General features: G+C 44.4%; 1 protein-coding gene across 1 annotated transcript in view; it reads left to right on the forward strand.

The window, feature by feature from the left end:
- Nucleotides 1–16,148, forward strand: part of Rtca (RNA 3'-terminal phosphate cyclase) — a 37,989-nt gene extending 21,841 nt beyond the window's left edge. Inside the window, exons 8-11 of the mRNA XM_089547590.1 lie at nt 2,108–2,166; nt 4,191–4,285; nt 9,559–9,663; nt 16,021–16,148. Coding sequence (XP_089403716.1) covers nt 2,108–2,166; nt 4,191–4,285; nt 9,559–9,663; nt 16,021–16,107 — 346 coding nt within the window. The 3' untranslated portion in view covers nt 16,108–16,148. The remainder of the gene's footprint in view (nt 1–2,107; nt 2,167–4,190; nt 4,286–9,558; nt 9,664–16,020) is intronic.
- Nucleotides 16,149–20,285: the final 4,137 nt, after the last annotated feature.

A 20,285-nucleotide genomic window follows, 5' to 3' on the forward strand; every position in this document is an offset into this window, starting at 1 on the left:
AGGGTGCGTCTTGTACACCGGAAAATACGGTAGTTTTTCTCTATACCTTGTGCTTTCTTGATTTCATTTAATTAGTCAGCGTAATCACCCGCAGCTGCGCTGTTACTTGCTGCAACCATGAGGGGAGAAGGAAGTTGATGCAGCGCTCCGCCTGGCAACTCCTTTTGAAGAACAGGTTGAAAAACTGCAGAGCTACTCCCCAGCTTCAACCAAAAAATTTCTCATCACAAGCAACGCGCACACTATGAAATATTTGCATACATGAGTTGGTTTTGAAGGCAGCGTCGCTTGGCTTGGTACAGTGTAGGCATGAGTCGTCACCTTTGTTTACAAACATGATGCTTTTCTATAGGAGCACACATTATCATCTCCTCTGTACTGAAATGTTTCTGTGTGATTTGGACATATAGATTTATTGGTGTACGCAGGCTGCGCGATATGAATGTCTGGGTGCTGTCCGTATGCTTTGAATACAGTCTAGCCCGTTTATAACGAAGCCACTTATAGCGAAATAGCGGTTATAACGAAGGGATTTCAATTTCCCATTCCCATTTTTGCATTTTCAATACATTTTGGGTCCGGTTTTAACGAAGTAAATAAGAGCGCGTCAGCGGATATAACGAAGAGATTTAATACCAACCGAAAAATAATCTGCCAGTCAAGACATTTTTGCGTCCTTGAGGCGATTTTTTCCGCGAAAATAAGAGCAAAATTCGGCTGACGGCGTCCTTTCGTGGCGTCGTCTGCTCTCCTGCGGATCGAAAGGTTGCTTCACTGCATTGCATGGCACGCCGGTCTCGTGTTGCGCCGTCCTTGAACAGCGTCACGACGTAGAGCGGTAGAGCACGCCGCGCAGGGGAAAAATGTAAAAAAGAACAGAGACGATTTTTTTTTTCCGATGACGTCGCAGAGATCGGCTGTCTTGGCCAATCGCGGTTCTCTGTTTCTCCCGGGCAGTTTCTCCCAGCGGCAATAAATCGGTATGCCGATGTTTGCATTTTTTTTTTTCGTAGTCCGCATACTACGAAATAGCGGATATAGCGAAGTGATTTCCGATTCCCGCCGACTTCGTTATAACCGGGCTAGACTGTATAGCATGATGTACAGGGTGGTCTGCGGTGAGCACGCGAGTGTTTGGGTGCGCTTTTTGGAGCATCCGTGTGTTTGACATGGCCGTGCATTAAAGCACTCACAGAAGGACCTGGAAAGGGTGCTTCGTGTTGTCTGAGAGTTTGCTTTGATGCGTGGCTGATATAGACGCACAGATGCTCTGAAGAGCGCGGCCACACACTCGTGCGTTCACCCTAAGAGTAGATTTCATTGTTGTGAGACTTGGTTTATTGACTAGACAGCTTATCTATAAATGCTTCTAGCCGCCGCAGCGGCTCAGTGGTTATGGTGCTCGGCTGCTGACCCAAAAGACGCGGGTTCAATCCCGGCCGCGGCGGCAAGAATTTCTTTGGAGGAGAAATTCTAGAGGCCCGTGTACTGTGCGATGTCAGTGCACGTTAAAGAATTTTCCGGAGCCCTTCACTACGGCGTCTCTCATAGCCTTAGTCGCTTTGGGACATTAAACCCCATAAACCAACCAACCATAAATGCTTCTACAAGCTTGTAAAGTATAGCTTCTGTCCAGTCTGGTGTCTGACAACACCACCCGACAGACCTTTGACAGGTACTGATCAAATTAGCAAACATGGGTTTGCAATTCATTCTGGATGATGGGATGACAAAGAATAACAGTGAAGGCAGCAGTGAACATTAAAACCTAGGTACAGTAGGAAAAGGGAGCACACATTTCTAGAGCATTAGAAAAAATGGTTTCAGTTATCGCCGAAAATGTTGCTTGCGTCATTTAATAATGCCACCTGCTACATCTCTGGAATGAGAAGGTTCTAGATCAACAAGGCATAAAAAAAACATCAAAATGATGAAAAAGCAACTGATTTCGTTTTAAGGACATGTAAATTGTACGGTTAAGCAAGTAATCATTCACGTTAGCCTGTAGCATGAGAGGGGCCACAGAAGTGGTTGCCTGAAACGAGCAGATATTGGTTGTTGTCACAAATATTTATGGCAAATAAACTTTTTTTTTTCTAACCTGCAGGTTGTTCGCCAAGTCTTCAACTGGGCTGATACGGGCTGCAAGTGCATTGGGGAAACGAAGTGAGTTGGAATTGTTGTCAGCTGTGTATTTACCAAGTAGCACAGAACATTAAGAAAAACTGAAAAATACTCTGAAGACGTTAGTACTGTTAAAATATTTTGAAAAATGTGACTGAAAAGCATTGTGGTAAAGCTTTGGATTTCTACAAAAACAGTGTGCTCAAAACAGAGAAGTGTGCAGTTGTATGTGCGTCCACTCAGCCCTATCTCAAACCATAAAAATTCGTAAAAGTGGAGTAAAGTAAACTATAATATAAACATATTGTCACGTGCTTCCACAGAACTTCGACGGAAGAAGCAGAAGATGGACTGACCAGCAGGAAGCCTACCAGAGTCCTTCAGCTCTTTTTCTTCCTTTCTCCCTGCTGGTCAGTCCATCTTCTGCTTCTTCCGTCGAAACTATTACGTGCTTAGCACGCAGGGGAGTTTATTCACAGAGGGGATCGGTCGGAGCAGGATGGAAGCAGGAAGCCTACCAGAGTCCTTCAGCTCTTTTTCTTCCTTTCTCCCTGCTGGTCAGTCCATCTTCTGCTTCTTCCATCGAGGTTCTGTGGAAGCACGTGACAATATAAACATTCTTAAGATATTCTGTGGAAATGCTAGTGCTAGTTCTTTGTTTGAAAGTTCTACTGCTTCTCTTAATAAGTAGTATCTTCAGTATCAGGAAAGTTGACATAAATTTTAATTATTGCCTGGAGAAGTGGCAGAGCGTTCAGGCTGAGGTTTTTAATTTTATTTATTGAACAGTCATTGAGCCAAATGAATATAAGTGATCCTCCTTAGTGGCTCCATGGCTCAAATGGCGTCGGTGTAATCGTCGGCATTGTTGGTGTAACTGGTTGCCCTAGCAGTAGTGCGAAATGCTGCTTGGAAAGCGGCTGTCACGGGAAGATCCCGAAGAGTGGCTAGCAGCGTAACACATCCCCTGCCAGCGGTGGCATGTAACCGACTATTGTAATCGTCCGTCAATTTTATTGCGAAAGCAATACTACTTGCACTTTCACGCCGTTGCCGTGCCGCGGCCGGTGACCACCATCGTGCTGCGGCCGGTGGCCACCATCATGCCGCGGCGGTGACCACCATTGACCTTCATTTTACCTTGATTGCATTACGTTTGATTAGATTAGATTGGATGGGGCTGGATTGGACTGGACTGTATTGGATTGTTTTGGATTGGATTAGATTAAATTAGATCAGATTAGATTACATTACATTGGATTGCATTGGTTTGGATTGCATTGGATTGGAGTGGATTGGATCGCATTGGATTGTATTGGATTTAATTGGATTGGTTTGGATTACATTACATTGGATTGGAGTGGAATGGATTGCAGTGGATTGGAGTGGATTGGATTGATTTGGATTATATTACATTGGATTGGAGTGGATTTGATTGGATTGCATTGGAGTGGATTGCATTGGATTGGTTAGGATTTGATTGGATGGGATTGGTTTGGATTTGATTTGATTGGATTGCACTGGATTGTATAACCGATGCACCACCCCAAGTCTAACCACAAGCACCACCACCAGCTACCCTGCCAGCTGTACCATGGCGTTGGTACGGATATTGCTTTCACAATTACCGGGCTTAACCAAGCTAAGGTGCAGCGAATTTTTTGTTAACTTTTTCTAGCCTATAAAAGCTGTATCCTTAGTGAGGCACTTTGTCTCTAGAACGCAGTAATCTATTGACTGAGGCCAACTTCAGTCCATCCTCAGTCTCTTTAAGCCATCAGACAAGGCTAAGCAAAGAGACGTACGACTAGGTTTCTTTTTCTTTTTTTTTTTTACATGTGCTGCTTGGGGAGGAAGTACTACTTGCAGAAAGGCAGCTTGTGTAAAGAGGAAGAGGGCCCAGATACCTACGTTTTTTTTTAGATTAAGCCAAGCTCAAAATAATTTACCAGTCGATGTTTACCGGTGCTTTTCAGCTAAAACTGTGAATCGCAGGCCCAGTTATGGGTGAAAGATGCACGTCTGCCGGCAGCGTGTTCTGATGGTCATGCACATTCCCCGTGCAGATGTGATGGCAGAGGATGTCGGAGAAGCGGCAGCCCAAGAGCTTCTGCAGGAACTGGAGCACAACTCTTGTGTTGACAAGCACCTCCAAGATCAGGTATGCTACACGTTGCAGCTGCAGAGCGGGCAACCTAAGTTAGAGGGAGGGGAATCGACTTCAGTGGGAGATTTATAATTTCCACGAAATCCATGCTACGCTGTGCTGGCGCTGCGAACTAGTCTTAAAGGGACAGTGAGGAGAGCACTATTAATATTTTTTTTATAGCAAAATCCGATAGTTCGGCATTTCGTGGCTTTGTTGCCACTTGGCCGGCAGCGAAAGATGCATTTATTTCTAAGAATTTTGGATTCGAAGTTGAAAAAGTTTTTTCCCGCCGCTCTGATTCAAACTTGGGATTCTCTTATGACGACACAGGACTAAGTGACGTGAAACATGACGTAACGCAGACTCCGTGATTTCTGACGGCCAGCAGTGCAGCCTAGCAGCAGCCGAAAAGAAAGCTACCACCGGCCGCACGTTGAAGGCATCTATCGGCTATTGCGGCCGTCGCTACAGTCACTTCGATTACGTTTGCACTGGCGTTTTGCCAGCGTTACGATGGATCTCGTTCTCGAAGTCGTCAACGAAGTTCTCGCAAATAGACACCTTTAGCATACCGTGTACCTTGTTACCACTAGCGGAATACCGGGAGCTCGCCTACTGCCGGAAAACAGGCGCTGATTTGTCCCGATGCTTCAGGAGCGCGCGTAGCAGCCGGGCACGTGGCGCCATCTGGCGACGTCAAGGAGATTTGCGCATGCATTTGCTGCGCCTCAGTGATGCATGGTTTCTCGGTTCCTGGTGTTGCTAGAACCATTGGTTCTAGCAACACTGTTTTGGCCTATGATCTCATCACGCTTGTACTTGCGAGTTTGGCCTGTGGCGGCGATACCTGTATTTTGGTTCTTGCTCTTTTCTACGTTACAGGAGCTTTGTTGTCAGTATGAGTGGCGTTTTTGTAATCAGGAGCTGGTATTCTGTCAATACAAGCCAACTTCAATTTCTCCTCAGTGTCCCTTTAAACTCGCAAGTACAAGCATGATGACGTCATAGGACAAAGCAGTGTTGCTAGAACCAATGGTTCTAGCAACTCTAGGACCCGAGATGTCACAAATCACTGAGGCGCAGCAAATGCATGCGCAAATCTCCTTGACGTCGCCAGATGGCGCCACGTACCCGACAGCTACGCGCGCTCCTGCAGCGTCGGGACCAATCAGTGCCTGCTCAGCGCGGTAGGCGGGCTCCCGGTATTCCGCTAACGGTGACAAGGTACACGGTATGCTAAAGATGTCTATTTGCGAGAACTTCGTTGACGACTTCGAGAACGGGGTCCATTGTAACGCTGGCAAAACGCCGGTGCAAACGTAAACGAAGTGACAGCCGCAATAGCCGATAGATGCCTTCAACGTGCGGCCGGCGGTAGCTTTCTTTTCGGCTGCTGCTGGGCCGCACTGCTGGCTGCCAGAAATCACTGAGTCTGCGGTACGTCATGCGCACGTCATGTTTCTCGTCACTTAGTCCTGTGTCGTCATAGGAGAATCCCAAGTTTGAATCAGAGCAGCGGGAAAAACTTTTTCTACTTCGAATCCAAAATTCTTAGAAATAAATGCATCTTTCGCTGCTGGCCAAGTGGCAACAAAGCCATGAAAGGCCGAACTATCGGATTTTGCTATAAAAAAAAATATTAATAGAGCTCTCCTCACTGTCCCTTTAAAAAGGATCAGCATGCGCAGAACCATGTCATTTGCTCCTTTGAGAGTGCTTTGCTGGCACATTCAGTTGTTGTTACAGTTTTTCTATTAAAAGTTTTAAATTAACTTTTTCGCGCGAACGAGATATAACAGCCGCTAAGTGTTGTGCGATTTTTCTGGTGACATCAATGCAGAGAGTATGGGAAGAAAGTTTTCCTGCTGTATTGGAACACTTGCAGGGCCAAGACAGTGCAGTTCTTATTGGAGGCTAAGCGAGTATTTCTAAAGAAATGATTTTCCTGGTCTAGAAAGGCTTATTTGTTGGCAAACATATTTCAAGTGCAAAGAGTTTTGTGCGGACTTTCTCTGTAATGATAGTTCCTATTACGGTATGAGTGTGTATGGTGATGTGCCATTGTGTTATCCATAGAAATGGGCATGGGGTGATATTATTTAATTCGTATTCCATTCCTTTCTGATTCCTTTTGCTCTTCGTTATTGCCCCCAGGCTGTCAGTCAAAGCATACTGCACATCTAACACTTTTCATATATATTGTGTGCATTCAATAATATTTGCTAAGTTGATCGTGAGCACTTTGTCCTGTCCTTTCTTCTTCTATGTGTCCATCTTGTGTGTGCTACCACACTACGGATCCTTACCAGCTCACCCAAATTTCCACCCTTTTGTAGGCTGTCAGGCAGGCAGATGATAACAGTTGAATAGAATAAAATGAACAGAGTCTTCATAGCAGCCTTACATTCTTTACATGCCTCCCATCCACTGTTAATACGCTGAGATTAGAGGCACGGTTAAAGCCTTTGTGAAAATAGTGCGCAAAAAAAAGGCGACGCCGTTGTCCTCGATTCCCACTGGTATTAGTGATTTTCACGACCTAGAAAGGGCACCTGAATTTAACCAACATCTGGGGTCGGCCTAGGTAGTAACCCGCTTGTTTTACATTTTCTTGATAAATTTGCGCTTGTTCATGAATAGTGGTAGCCTCTTACTAGCCAAACAGCCTTGACCGATTCTCCCCATTGACTGATCCCCTTGGACCTGTTACCTGGAAACTGTGGGGTGTGGTAGATGAATGGGGAATAACCATGGCTTAAAGGTGCACTGAAGAGGAATCTGAACTCGTCTTTTTGCCGCAGGAACTCGATCTACACGTTCCTAGCATTCCGACAAACTGCGACTTATTGCCCTGTGTGGCTGATTTCCCTAAGTAAACCGAATTAACGTGCAGCTCCCGGCTTTTTTTTTTTAATTCTGCCTCGTACGGTGGGCGGAGTCGACCAACGCGGGGAGTGCCTTTCAGCCAGCTCCGTGGAGGCTTTGCTTTCGCTTCACTTTGTTTTTTAGGTTTCCGCGAATAAATAGTTTCATTTGCAGTTAATATATCCGCAAAATAAGCCTGCAGAAATAAAAATACGCGCGGACTATTTGCTTCTATGGACTACTACGTATTACTCCGCCGATGGCAGAGCGGCAAGCCGCCACGGGACTGGGTGAAAGGCACTCCCCGCGTTGGTCGACTCTGCCCACCGTACGAGGCAGAATTCAAAAGAAAAGGCGGGAGCCGGGCGTTAATTCGATTTAATTAGGAAAATCGGCCACATAGGGCAGTAAATCGAAGTTTCTAAGAATGCTCGGAACGTGCAGATTGAGTTCCTGCGGCAAAAAGACGAGTTCAGATTCCTCTTCAGTGCACCTTTAATCAAATTAACTGTGGCATCGTGAAAATCGGTCCACGCCGCTTGAGGGTCTCCTTTGAGGGGCATTTGCCGCTTTGTTCTTGGGCTGTGTCCGATTATGGCAAACTTTTCTAGCTTCATTTCTGCACGAGCAGCATGACAGTCGCTAGCTCATGCTTACCTGTAGTACCAAGCGCAGGAAACTGCGCTTCTAATTTTGTTATTTGTGCGTTGTGCAAGCATCTTCACTGTCGATGTAAATGATTTACATTATCTGCGAAGAACGCGTGGGCCATGTAGCACTTCGCTTTGATGCCAACCATTTTCAGTCGCGAGACAGTGATTTCTTCCCTACCTCTTGTTTATTCCTTTCTACTCCCAAGGAAGATTGGCTCATACGAGGTTGCCACCATTAACAAACAGGAGCTAGTTTATTGGAAATTTTAAAACAAGTGTGATTCGACCCAGGCCGGCCAGAGGAGGAGTCCTCCGTAACGCCGCCATACTAGATTGCTTGTGGCATTCCCTCTAGGTTGTGAAAGTCGCTAATACATTGCCATCTTGGGCATTGTCAACATTTGCGCACTGTCACGGTACTGTTAGTGGAGTCATTTGGGATTAAAATTAAAACTTACCTTTTTCTAGTAGTGCGCTCACTCCTCTAGTGGCCGCCAGGCAAAACAAGCTTGCCAGGTTGGTCTGGCTTTGCACCCTTATATCTTTTCTGCAAAAATTTCTTTAAAATGACAGAGTGGGCTTCTATTAGGGCAATACAGTAGACTCCCTTCAAGACGAACTCCAAGGGACCATGAAGACTGTTCATCTTATCAGAAGTTCGTCTAATTAGGAGTGCTTCTTAAAATGATGTTCGAGCATGCAGTGTGTGTCCAAATACTTCGTATATGTGAACAAAGCCATGAAATAGTCTTTTAGGAAAAAAATAGTTGCAACATAAGCATTTATTGCACTACTAGTTGCACTGTTGAGTGTTGCCCAGTCTGTTATTTTTTTTTGTGTCTGTCGAGAAAATTGTCTGCTTGCTACAAGCGTAGGCATATCACTTAACCTTCCAAGAAATCCTTCAGTGCCCTCACAGGGGAGGAGCAGCGACAGTTCTGCTTTCACAGAATCGCCCTTTCAACGGAGATGTGGTTAGGTCTCTGTGCCTCCCCGCGTCGCATGGATCGTTGGCGGTGCAAAAAAGCTTTCAATTTTTTAGCTTTTTTTTCTTTCCTTCCGCTGAAATACTGCTCGAATGGTCGAGTAAAGCTGCATGGCTTGGGCATGGCTGGTCGTGAAAGTTCATCTTAACCAATTAGCACGTGTGCAGTGTACATCTTAAGCAGATTTTTTTTGCATTGACTCTATGGGAAACCAAACAAATGACCACCACTGTTCATCTTAACCAAGGGTTCATCTTAAGCGAGTTCGTCTTAACGGGAGTCTATTGTAGTTAAAAGCAGTGCTGGCTTCGTCTGAACAAGAGCAGATAGACGTAACTCATCTTTGACCACATCTGTCACGTTGCACTTTGTGAGTGCCGCACCTCATCTTTTTATTACCATTCTCAAGGACGCGGGCAAACCTGACTATGTCGTCTCGCTTGAGGCCAGTGTTTGACAAAACCATGTGTGTATCTCTGCGGGCCATGAAGATACTGGCACTGCGCCTAATTACTGTCTCGCAGTTCGTCATGCTGCTTGTCGCGGAAATGCTAGTTACTGAAAAACAAGCGCGGTGAACTCCTCCGCAGTCTTCACAATGCAAAAAGACGGATGTGAGGGCCTGGAACACATGCAAGACGCCTTTGCAGAAAGGTCCATTTGTGCTTTCGATGCTGCTGCTTTGTTCTGAGTGGACAAGATTTTCTTTGATATGTGTTGCACAACATATGGGATAAATTACTGTGTCCTTTCTCTGGCATTGCTCTGTTCACCATTGCAGTTGGTTGTATTCATGGCGCTTGCAAATGGATCATCTAAAGTCCTATGTGGGCCGATCACATTGCACACTGAGACTGCAATATACGTTGCCCATCAGCTAACACAGGTAAGCCGGCTCTCCCTTTGCTATCAGCAGAAAAGGTTGACCAAATGTTTAGGGGAATCCCCCAAGGTGGGGTAGATTTGTAATAAGGGAGTAATTACTCATTGACGTCCACCCGAGCGCAGCCATACGGCTACAAAGGAAAGCTATACAGCTTTCTCAGAAACTTCGTAGTTAAAGAAAAATTCGTCCTGGTCCGGGAATCGAACCCGGGACCACCGCTTCACCGGAGCAGTCGCTCTACCAATTGAGCTAACCGGGACGGCAAGCTTATGGTAGGGCGAGAGCGAATTGATCAATAACTCGAAGTGGGAACAGTGTTGAACAAATGTTTAGGGGAATCCCCCAAGGTGGGGTAGATTTGTAATAAGGGAGTAATTACTCATTGACGTCCACCCGAGCGCAGCCATACGGCTACAAAGGAAAGCTATACAGCTTTCTCAGAAACTTCGTAGTTAAAGAAAAATTCGTCCTGGTCCGGGAATCGAACCCGGGACCACCGCTTCACCGGAGCAGTCGCTCTACCAATTGAGCTATCCGGGACGGCAAGCTTATGGTAGGGCGAGAGCGAATTGATCAATAACTCGAAGTGGGAACAGTGTTGAACAAATGTTTAGGGGAATCCCCCAAGGTGGGGTAGATTTGTAATAAGGGAGTAATTACTCATTGACGTCCACCCGAGCGCAGCCATACGGCTACAAAGGAAAGCTATACAGCTTTCTCAGAAACTTCGTAGTTAAAGAAAAATTCGTCCTGGTCCGGGAATCGAACCCGGGACCACCGCTTCACCGGAGCAGTCGCTCTACCAATTGAGCTAACCGGGACGGCAAGCTTATGGTAGGGCGAGAGCGAATTGATCAATAACTCGAAGTGGGAACAGTGTTGAACAAATGTTTAGGGGAATCCCCCAAGGTGGGGTAGATTTGTAATAAGGGAGTAATTACTCATTGACGTCCACCCGAGCGCAGCCATACGGCTACAAAGGAAAGCTATACAGCTTTCTCAGAAACTTCGTAGTAAAGAAAAATTCGTCCTGGTCCGGGAATCGAACCCGGGACCACCGCTTCACCGGAGCAGTCGCTCTACCAATTGAGCTAACCGGGACGGCAAGCTTATGGTAGGGCGAGAGCGAATTGATCAATAACTCGAAGTGGGAACAGTGTTGAACAAATGTTTAGGGGAATCCCCCAAGGTGGACGTCAATGAGTAATTACTCCCTTATTAGCAGAAAAGGTTATCGGAAAATATTTTTTTGGCCATTGTGGGCCACTTATGATGAATACTGAAGAGTGAAAGTGCTTATTTAAATAGTTTAGTTTTGTGTAGTACTTGGGTTTTGAGTCGTAGTATTAAGTAAACAATGCTAAAGCTGTCAGGGCTATGAGAAAGGCACTCCACGCGTTGGTCGACTCCGCCCACCGTACGAGGCAGAATTAAAAAAAAAGGGCGGGAGCCGGACGTTAATTCGATTTAATTAGGGAAATCGGCCACACAGGGCAATAAGTCGCAGTTTCTAAGAATCCTAGGAACGTGTAGATCGAGTTCCCGCAGCAAAAAGACAAGTTCAGATTCCTCTTCAGTGCACCTTTAATGTCATTTATTTGAATGAGGTAGCATCTAACGTCATTTGCTGGCTGCTGTGCGAGATTATTCTTTGTCATTAGGGTCGAACTCGAATAACATTCTCATTCATTGTCAAACTGAGTGTTTACTCTGCATGTCTGGACAGAAGCAAAAACAAACGCCACGCAATGAAAGAAATGCATGCCATGAAGAAAATTTCCTACCATTTCAAGCATTTTGTAGCACTCTTGTTAGCTTTAGCTAAAAGCTTTCTGTAGTGCAGGCTGTCCAAGATGGTTGTTATTTCTTTTGGTGCCACTTCGTGTGTCATCCTACTCAGACATGCTTGCAATTATCAGATTTGTGTTATGCCTGTGATGTCCTGACTTACGATGGATATGTACCGAAGTAGGGATGTGAAACCTTGAGCGAAACTGGATTAAAACTCATCAATTGCAATAAAAATGGCCTTGCAGTATGGCTTTGCAAAATGGCCTTGCAAAGCTTCAATCACTTTGCATGTGTAGTACTTTGCTTTTTCGGTCAATCTTGACCTCTGATTGACTTTGCCATCACTCGAATGACTTGATTTTTTGCTGTGTGTGTAATGCCAAAACAAGGTAAATGGCTTTTGATATTGAATTTCTTCCGCTTCAGAAAATATTAAATTTTCAAGTGTGACAGAGTATAAGCTGGTGGCAATAAAACTAGTACGAGGGGGTACCCAAAAGAAACCGGACTAAATTTTTTGGTCGGCAATGCTTCTGTGGTACCGCGTTTTTCCACTAGGAACGCATAGAACGAACATTCCTGAGTCAGTAAGCCGAGTGCCGTCGTTGAAGGAGGTCAGACTAGTTTAGGCAGAGTTTTAGAGTGACGACTGTTTTGTGTGAACGTCGTTTTTGCAATGGCTGATTTTCGTGAACAGCGTGCGCCGGTGAAATTCTGATTTTTGCTCGGAAAAAGTTGAATGGAAACTCTTGAAATATTAAGAAAGACGTACAAGGACGATGCTATGGGGACAACTCAAGTGTTCCTGAATCGAATCCTGAATCAAAGCAACAATCATGCCAATGGAAAACTTCAAATTCACCTCACCGCAAGAAAGCTCGTCAGGTGAAACCAAACCTCAAAACAATGCTGATTTATTTTTTCGACGCGAGAGGAGTCGTGCATTGAGAATTTGTTCCGCAGGGTCAGATAGTTAGCCAGGCTTTCTACTTGGATGTTTTGAAAAGATTGGGCAACAGTGTGCGGTGGAAGCGGCCAGATTTGTGGCGGTCGGGTGACTGGTTTTTCCATCATGGCAATGCCCCTGCTCACACAGCCCTGTCTCTACGACAATTTTGGACCAAAAATGGCATGACCCCTATTCCTCAACCCTCATACTCTCCCGACCTTGCCCCGTGCTACTTTCTTTGTTTCCTAGAATGAAAAAAATAGGTGAATGGAAAGCGTTTCGCTGATGTTGCAGAGGTGAAGAAAAAAACGACGGAGGCACTGTCAAGCATCACAAAAGATGAATTTAAACAATGTTTTGAAAAATGGAATGAAAGATTCGACAAGCGTATCATTGCAAGTGGGGAATACTTTGAAGGAGATTGAAGGTCTGTGCTTAAAATGTGAACAAATAAGTTCAAACAAAAATAAGTCCGGTTTCTTTTGGGTACCCCCTCGTACATAGCTTTACCTGTCACGAGACCAAAGTCTGGGGCAGGGAAGTAGGGATGGCCATTAGTTCATACTTACGAAAAACTGAAGAAGCTATTTAGCATTGCTCTGTCATCAGTTGCACTCGGGTAGATGTTAAATATAGCTACAGTAAAACCTCATTAATTCTGTCCCACCTAATGAGTAAATTTGAATAATTTGGACTGTTGGAGTGATCCCAGCCAACGTCGGAGGCAATTCAGACATAGCTCGGGTAATATGGCAGTGTGTTAAGGTGTGACCAGAACTGAGGGTGATCATCCGAATGGCGCTCGCTAAGCTGGAGCAGTTCTCGACATTCCCAACATTGTGCACGGAGTAAAGCATTCGAAGGAACTATGAAAATTTGCTGTAGCCGTGCTGTTTTCATTGGAGCAGCCGTCAACCGTGACCTAGGTTTTCATCAAACACATTTGCTTTGATGCGACGGTTTACGGCAGTTTTTGGCTGCCCATTCGATAATTCAACCTCTGGATAATTCAAAAAATTTTACCAGTCCCTTAAAGCCTGGATTAAAGGTGTTTTACAGTACTTCTTTCATTATGGCAGTAGTCTGTAGGCGCTAAATATGGGCGCTAAATGTTATTTATGTTGTTTGTGCCTGAGACCGCATTTTGATCACTTGACGCACTTTTTTTTTTTGTATATTTGAGATCTAGTGACCGCTTTGCTTGACATGTTTTTTGAATTACTAGAATGTACAGCTTAAGTGCCAAATGTTTTGCGCTTTATTTGACACGCAAATCTTATTCGTGTTCTTTTTTTTTGTTTTGTTTTGTACACGTGCTGCAAGTCATGTACAGGGAGGGTTCAGGCTGTTTCAAGTGGAAGTTGTTTCCACTTTTTTGCCTGAACCAATCCTCATCAATTTGTGATGAAAATAAAAACGTTTGATTGATTGATTGATTGATTGAAGAGCACATAACTCTACCCTTGCCACTGTTTTGTTTCTTTTGTGATAGCAGGCCTCACTGTTTACCTGAAAGTTTCATTATGAAATGTGCAGTTCATCATGACTGGCAAGGTATATTTTGCCATAACACTGGCCACAGTTATAAAGCTAGGGACAGAACTTGCATATCTTGCTCTTAAAAATTGGCTGATAGAGTTCATTCATGCGTTCGTTTGTCCGTCCGTTTCCTTCAAACCATTCACAAATGAAAGCCACGAATGTAGAGGAAGTAAATAATCACAAGCAAGATAAAATCAACAGGTTATGTTTGGCTTCGATATTGGATTGGGGAGTGCTTTGTGCATGCTTAAAGGTGCACTGAAGAGGAATCTGAACTCGTCTTTTTGCCGCGGGAACTCAATCTGCACATTCCGAGCATTCTTAGAAACTTCGATTTATTGCCCTGCGTGTTTGATTTTCCTAATTAAATCGAATTAACGTCCGGCTCCCGCCTTTTTTTTTTAATTCTCCCTCGTACGGTGGGCGGAGTCGACCAACGCGTGGAGTGCCCTTCAGCCAGCTCCGTGGAGGCTTTGCTTTCGCTTCATTTTGTTTTTCAGGTTTCCGTGAATAAATAGTTTCATTTGCAGATAATATAGCCACAAAATAAGCCCGCACAAATAAAAATACATGCGGACTATTTGCTTCTACGGACTACTACGTATTGCTCCGCCAATGGTAGAGTGGCAAGCCGCCACGGGACTGGGTGAAAGGCGCTCCATGCGTTGGTCGACTCCGCCCACCGTACGAGGGAGAATTAAAAAAAAAAGGGCGGGAGCCGGACGTTAATTCGATTTAATTAGGGAAATCGGCCACACAGGGCAATAAATCGAAGTTTCTAAGAATGCTCGGAACGTGCAGATTGATTTCCCGCGGCAAAAAGACGAGTTCAGATTCCTCTTCAGTGCACCTTTAAGAATGGAGAAGGTAGTTGGCGTCTCTCTGGTCACAAGTTCCCACTTGATGATACCTAGTGGCGTTGAGTATTAGACAGTCCTTAATATTACAGCACTAGCTCCCTAAAACACGTTGGCTGATTTCACAGCATATTTTGTGCAATGTCTGCATAACAGAAAGAAGGGCAAATCTGGTTGCTTCCTGACTTTCGCCACAGTGTACCACTGTGACAGGTAGCACTGAACCATACAAGTTTGTAGGAAATATACATACATATACGTACATATTTATTTTGTCATATTTACACATGGAAGTATATGTGCCCGCGGAAGTGCAAGATAGGGCGCTTGTGGGCGGGCCACGGCAATCAAACAAAGTGCAGACTCAGTACAGACAAAATTACATGGTTTGCAATATAAAAGAGAGAAAAAAAAAGAAAAAAAAACATATATTGATAGGAACAACAATCACACTTGTACACACTGAAAAAGTAGGTTAAATACATAGATTATGAGGATGCAACAACAACAACAAAAAAAAGCAACCGTGCTTCATAACACATATCAACAAGACCTTCAGAGTGTTTCGAGCCATGATGTCAGAGTACCGTTTTTAAGGTTCTAGACGTAACTAGCCAGGATTTTACTTGTGATTTGACTTCTTTGATAGTCTGCAATTATAGTATTTTTGTTGGAAGCTGGTTAAAAAGGAAGGGGATGTAGAACATTCGGCACCTTTTTCCATAGTGTGTATATATCTTTGGAAGCTTAAACGGCTCTACTTTTCTTAGTATTTTAGGTTTGTTCACAGGAAGCTTAAAGTTATTAGAGAAGTAGTTTCTACTAATTACTACATGTGTAAATAAATCTTGAATGAAGTACACATCAGCTGCAATCATTCTTTCAGCACTATCTAAGGTCTCCTTAGACGTGCCATACAAAATGTTTGCGGAAATTCTGTGTAGTAATCTATCGATTTGGTTCCTTCTAGACAACGCACATGAGCCATAAACAGTGAATGTGTATAAAAGCTCATTTTCGATGTAAATAAAAGCAGTCGTGCTGTATTTTATAGCTTGTAATTTTTTTCTCTGCTATTGTGTTCTGTCTTATCTGTTGTGGCATGGATAAGACCATGCCTTTCATTTGCATTTCTCGACTTATTTTATTGGTGCTGTGGGGGCTTAATGAGTACATAGGTAGTGCTGTCATTGCATTCTTTTCCCTCTGTTCTGGCAGGCCAAATTTACAACAACCCCACAGGATGGCAGCAGTGTACTCCTGGAGTGTGTGGGAGCTGGCAGCCACATACCAAAACCGCAGTGACCACTCACAGTGCACTCAGTGCCATCTGGGAACCACTGTGTAAGTGTGGTTTCGATGTGCAGTGCTAGTATTAGAAAACTAATATCAATTTGCCAGTTTTAGCCACTTGAGCTTATAGCATAAATTGATTAGCTTACTAAGTGATTAGGTTATCAGTGGAAAGAGAACAAACAAGAGGTAATGTTATTCTAGCTGAAAATATGGTCACAGCATGTAACGAACTGTGTTAAGGTGAGCGACAGGTAAGCAGCTTAATAGCTCACATCTATTGTTGAAACACAATTGCACAAAACTTTTCTGTTTATCTTTTCATTGGGAGCTCTTTTTTTTGCTGTACCACATTGCACCTGCTGAGGGTCACTGAAGTGAACATTCTCTGTAACCCTGCTATGTTTTCTTTTTTAGCCAAATGTGACGTCTGGTACCTTACAGGTCTGCCTGAGTCTAATTATAATTAGCTTGTTGTAGTGAACGGTTTGCCACCATTAAGGGAGGACACTACCCTAAAAAGTGAACTTTGAACCGCTTGCTCAATTTCATTGAAACTTGCGAATATCACTGCTGGGACCACCTCTGCCAAATTTTATTAATCAGCTTGGGGCTTGTGTTGAACACTGTAGTACTTAAAATAAAATGGGATGATTTTCAATCATGTGAGTCTATTTTTCTCATCTCCTGTTTCTCCAGTGAACTGTCAGCTTAGAAAAACTATCATTCCAATATTACTTGATAATATTGGTATTTTAGCAGGTTTTCTGGAGTGAAATTTTATGAGGAACACAATTGTGCACTCAGTTTGTCTATTTTTTTCCTTTTTTTCACACTAGAAAATGACTTCAAAAAAATTGATGCAAAATTAAAATCCAATGTCATTCTTTACATGGTGTCATTCTTTCAAAATATAGGAGAACTAAGCAAAATAATTCCACAGTTGTGTGCTCTGGACATTCCCAATGCCACAAAACAAAAAATTGGGAAAATTACCCTTATTTTTCGAACAACAGTTTTCCTAAGCAAGCACAGTCATCCTTGGCACAAAGGTTGCATAATCTGCTTCATACTTATTCTAGAAGAACTAAATTTGGCAGAGGTGGTCCCACCAGTAACATAAACTAGCCCCACAAATTTCAATGAAATCGAGCAAGTGGCTCAAAAGTTCACTGTTTAGGGTAGTGTCCCCCCTTAAGTGCTAGCCATATGGCACAAATGCATGACTGTACAATTCCTGGATTTTATGTACTGCAGTACTCACTGTCGTGGTATTCTACAGTACTATTACTTACGAGAAAAAAACCTCTCATGTGACGAGAGAGTTAATGTTGCTTTGACTGAAGAATTGTGAAAGAATTTCTCGGGGGCTGAATTTGTTGAAAAATACTTTAGCTTTGTGAAGTGGAGAACCAGCTACCAGTACCATAAGTGGTGACCAGTTCCACTAACTGGTTGTCCTGCTCTTTGTAACCGAACATACATCATGCTCACTTTTGTCAAGATGGTTAGCGACTCTATATATGAGAGCTTATCAAAGGAGTGCCTGCATTTCCATAGTCATTTTCTTCTACCTGTCTTGTAACATGGGACAGGACGCCGCCTAAAAGTCGGAAAATGACACTCAGCTTGGAGGAAAGTTTTTAGCATTCATGCAGGCGTGTTGTGAGCCACATTCAGTGCTCGTGCCTCTTTCAGCTAAGCTCAGTTTCACATGTGTGTCCCTCTTCCGTAAGTCTGTGCCGGTTGCGACTTTTTCAGAATGCATGAGGCTGCATAGGCACCTTTCATTGTGCTTTGACGGTATTGATATCTTGCTCTGTACGGTTTAAGCAGTTACTTCATTCAAGGCTGATCGTTTGGGGAAAACATGATCAGTGCACAAACATTATACAAATCGACACACAAGATCTGTGCTTCTTGATCGTATCATACTACAGTAGAATCTTGCTGTAAATTGCTCAGACCACCAAAGATCTTTACTATAATAGTACCTTTCCTATTGTGGTTGTTGGTGATGACATAGCTGTCGGGATGCAGTCTAGTAATCTAGCTTTTTTTTTACTAGTTAGATACTGGGCCAGATAAAATGAGGAGCACGCAGAAGCACTTTCAAACTTCATAGGCCGACCTGAATGCACTGAGCTCCATGTATAGAGGAAAGCTTTGGGAAAACTTCGCCACTTTTTGGAAGGTCAATGAAGGGAAAGTGAGCACGTCTGAGTTTTCAAGAGCTAAGTACTTAAAATAAGGTCATCATCATCATCAGCCTGATTGCGGCCAAAAGCCTCTCCTGTGTCAATAAGGTACCGTGCGCTAATCACGAAGAGACCACTGTCACTGAAAGCGGAGCTTTTATAAAGTAGAAAAGACCAAAAAACGAAATACGTGTGTTGCCCTCGTCGGCTGATTTCCCAAGTACAATGCATGTGTTGGCACCAATTTTGCCGCGGATTTCAGAGGCTATGCTGCGCTGCCATTCACTTCAGGACTGTGGGAACTCATCCTTTTTGGTAAGTGTCACTGTCTGTCTAGGACGTGAGTCAAAAAAACCAGTGAGGTGTACGTCTCCTAACACAATGTTTACTACAACAGTCAACAACAACTACAAAACTAAAAAAACCGAGAGTTACATGACATAAATGAACATGCACAAATCAGGCAGAGTTCCCACACGCAGGTGGTTTCTAAGAGCAACGTCAAATAGTTCTACTTAGAGTCTTTTGAGTCCGTGTAGCAATCGAAGGAATGATAATGAAAACAGTCCAATCGGTACTTAAGGTGGATGAGGAATGTCGCTAGAGGAGACCTCGCCGGGGCCTGCGGTGCGTAGCCGAAGGAGCGTCACGACGGTCCGGATCGTTGCCGGGGTGCGTCGGCCTGGGAGGGCAGCCTCAAAGCGTGTTTCCTTCACCGGCGTCAAAACTCGAGTCCCTTTGTCTACCCTCGGGGCGGCCGCACGGAGGGGACGCCGTGGCATACCGACCTCCTCGCCCCGCGGGTGCGTTGCGCCCATGTATCTTCGCGGCCGTGGTTTCACACGCACTTGCGGTCCCCAAAGCCGCGCGCCCACGCCGTCTGGTTTTCTTCGGTCTCCGTGTAAACGATTATTGCTTCCGCGCAAACGCGCGCACTTTGCATCGTCTGCTTCGCTCTTTCCCCGTGGCTACGTCGGTTTCGTCCGCTGCGTGCCGCAGTTTCTATCTTCTTTTCCTTTCTTGGCGGGGCGTCTCGCACTCAGCCGTGACAAGTACCCCCCCACTTAAGAGTTTTCCTACGAAGGAAAACTGCTCACTCGCGTAATATGCACAAACACGCACACACAAAAGTCACAAGAAACCGCACAGTTCACACAGTATGCACACAAAGAACAGCAAAGCGCGAACATATATAGATACTTCTTTCCTGCGGATATGTATGCATGCTAAACACGCTGAAAGCCACTTTTAGTTCAGCCTACTAAGGAAGTCTGCTCCCAAGTTTTCTCTTCCTTTTATGTATTCGATATGGAACTCGTACTCCTGGAGTGTTAAGCTCCATCTCATCAATCTTCCGTTCGACCATTTGGTTTTTGTCAAACACTGTAGGGGCTGGTGGTCTGTTTGCACCCTGAAATACGTTCCATACAGGTACAAATGAAACTTCTTTATTGCCCACACAAGTGCTAAACACTCCTTTTCTACAGTCGAGTAGTTTTGTTCGCATGCAGTGAGCTTCTTGCTAGCATAGGCCACAGGGTGAAGTATTCCGTCTTCCTCCTGCATCAGCACTGCGCCTAGGGCTGTCCGTGATGCGTCTGTGCGTAAAACAAATTCTTTGTTTACATTAGGGGCCAGCAAGACGGGTGGTTGCGCCATTCTTTCTTTAAGCTTGTTGAATGCTTCCTGCTGTCGGTCACTCCAGTTTACTGTATTTGGTGCCCCTTTCTTTGTCGTCTCCACCAGTGGGAGAGCTATGTCTGCATAATGTGGAATGAATTCTCTGTAGAATCCAGTTAATCCCAAAAAGGACTGCACCTGCTTTTTGGTTGTCGGCCTTGGTGCCGCCTGGATTTTTTCTACGATATCTGGCTTCGTCGCTATCCGCCCCATCCCTATCTCGTGTCCTAGAAAGGATACCGATTCAAATCCGACCTCGCACTTTTTGGGGTTCACCGTCAGCAGCTGCTTCACCGACAGGAGACGACTTAT

Source organism: Amblyomma mixtum, chromosome 1, assembly GCF_055824585.1.
Source record: "Amblyomma mixtum isolate Tamu chromosome 1, ASM5582458v1, whole genome shotgun sequence".
Taxonomy (NCBI): domain Eukaryota; kingdom Metazoa; phylum Arthropoda; class Arachnida; order Ixodida; family Ixodidae; genus Amblyomma; species Amblyomma mixtum.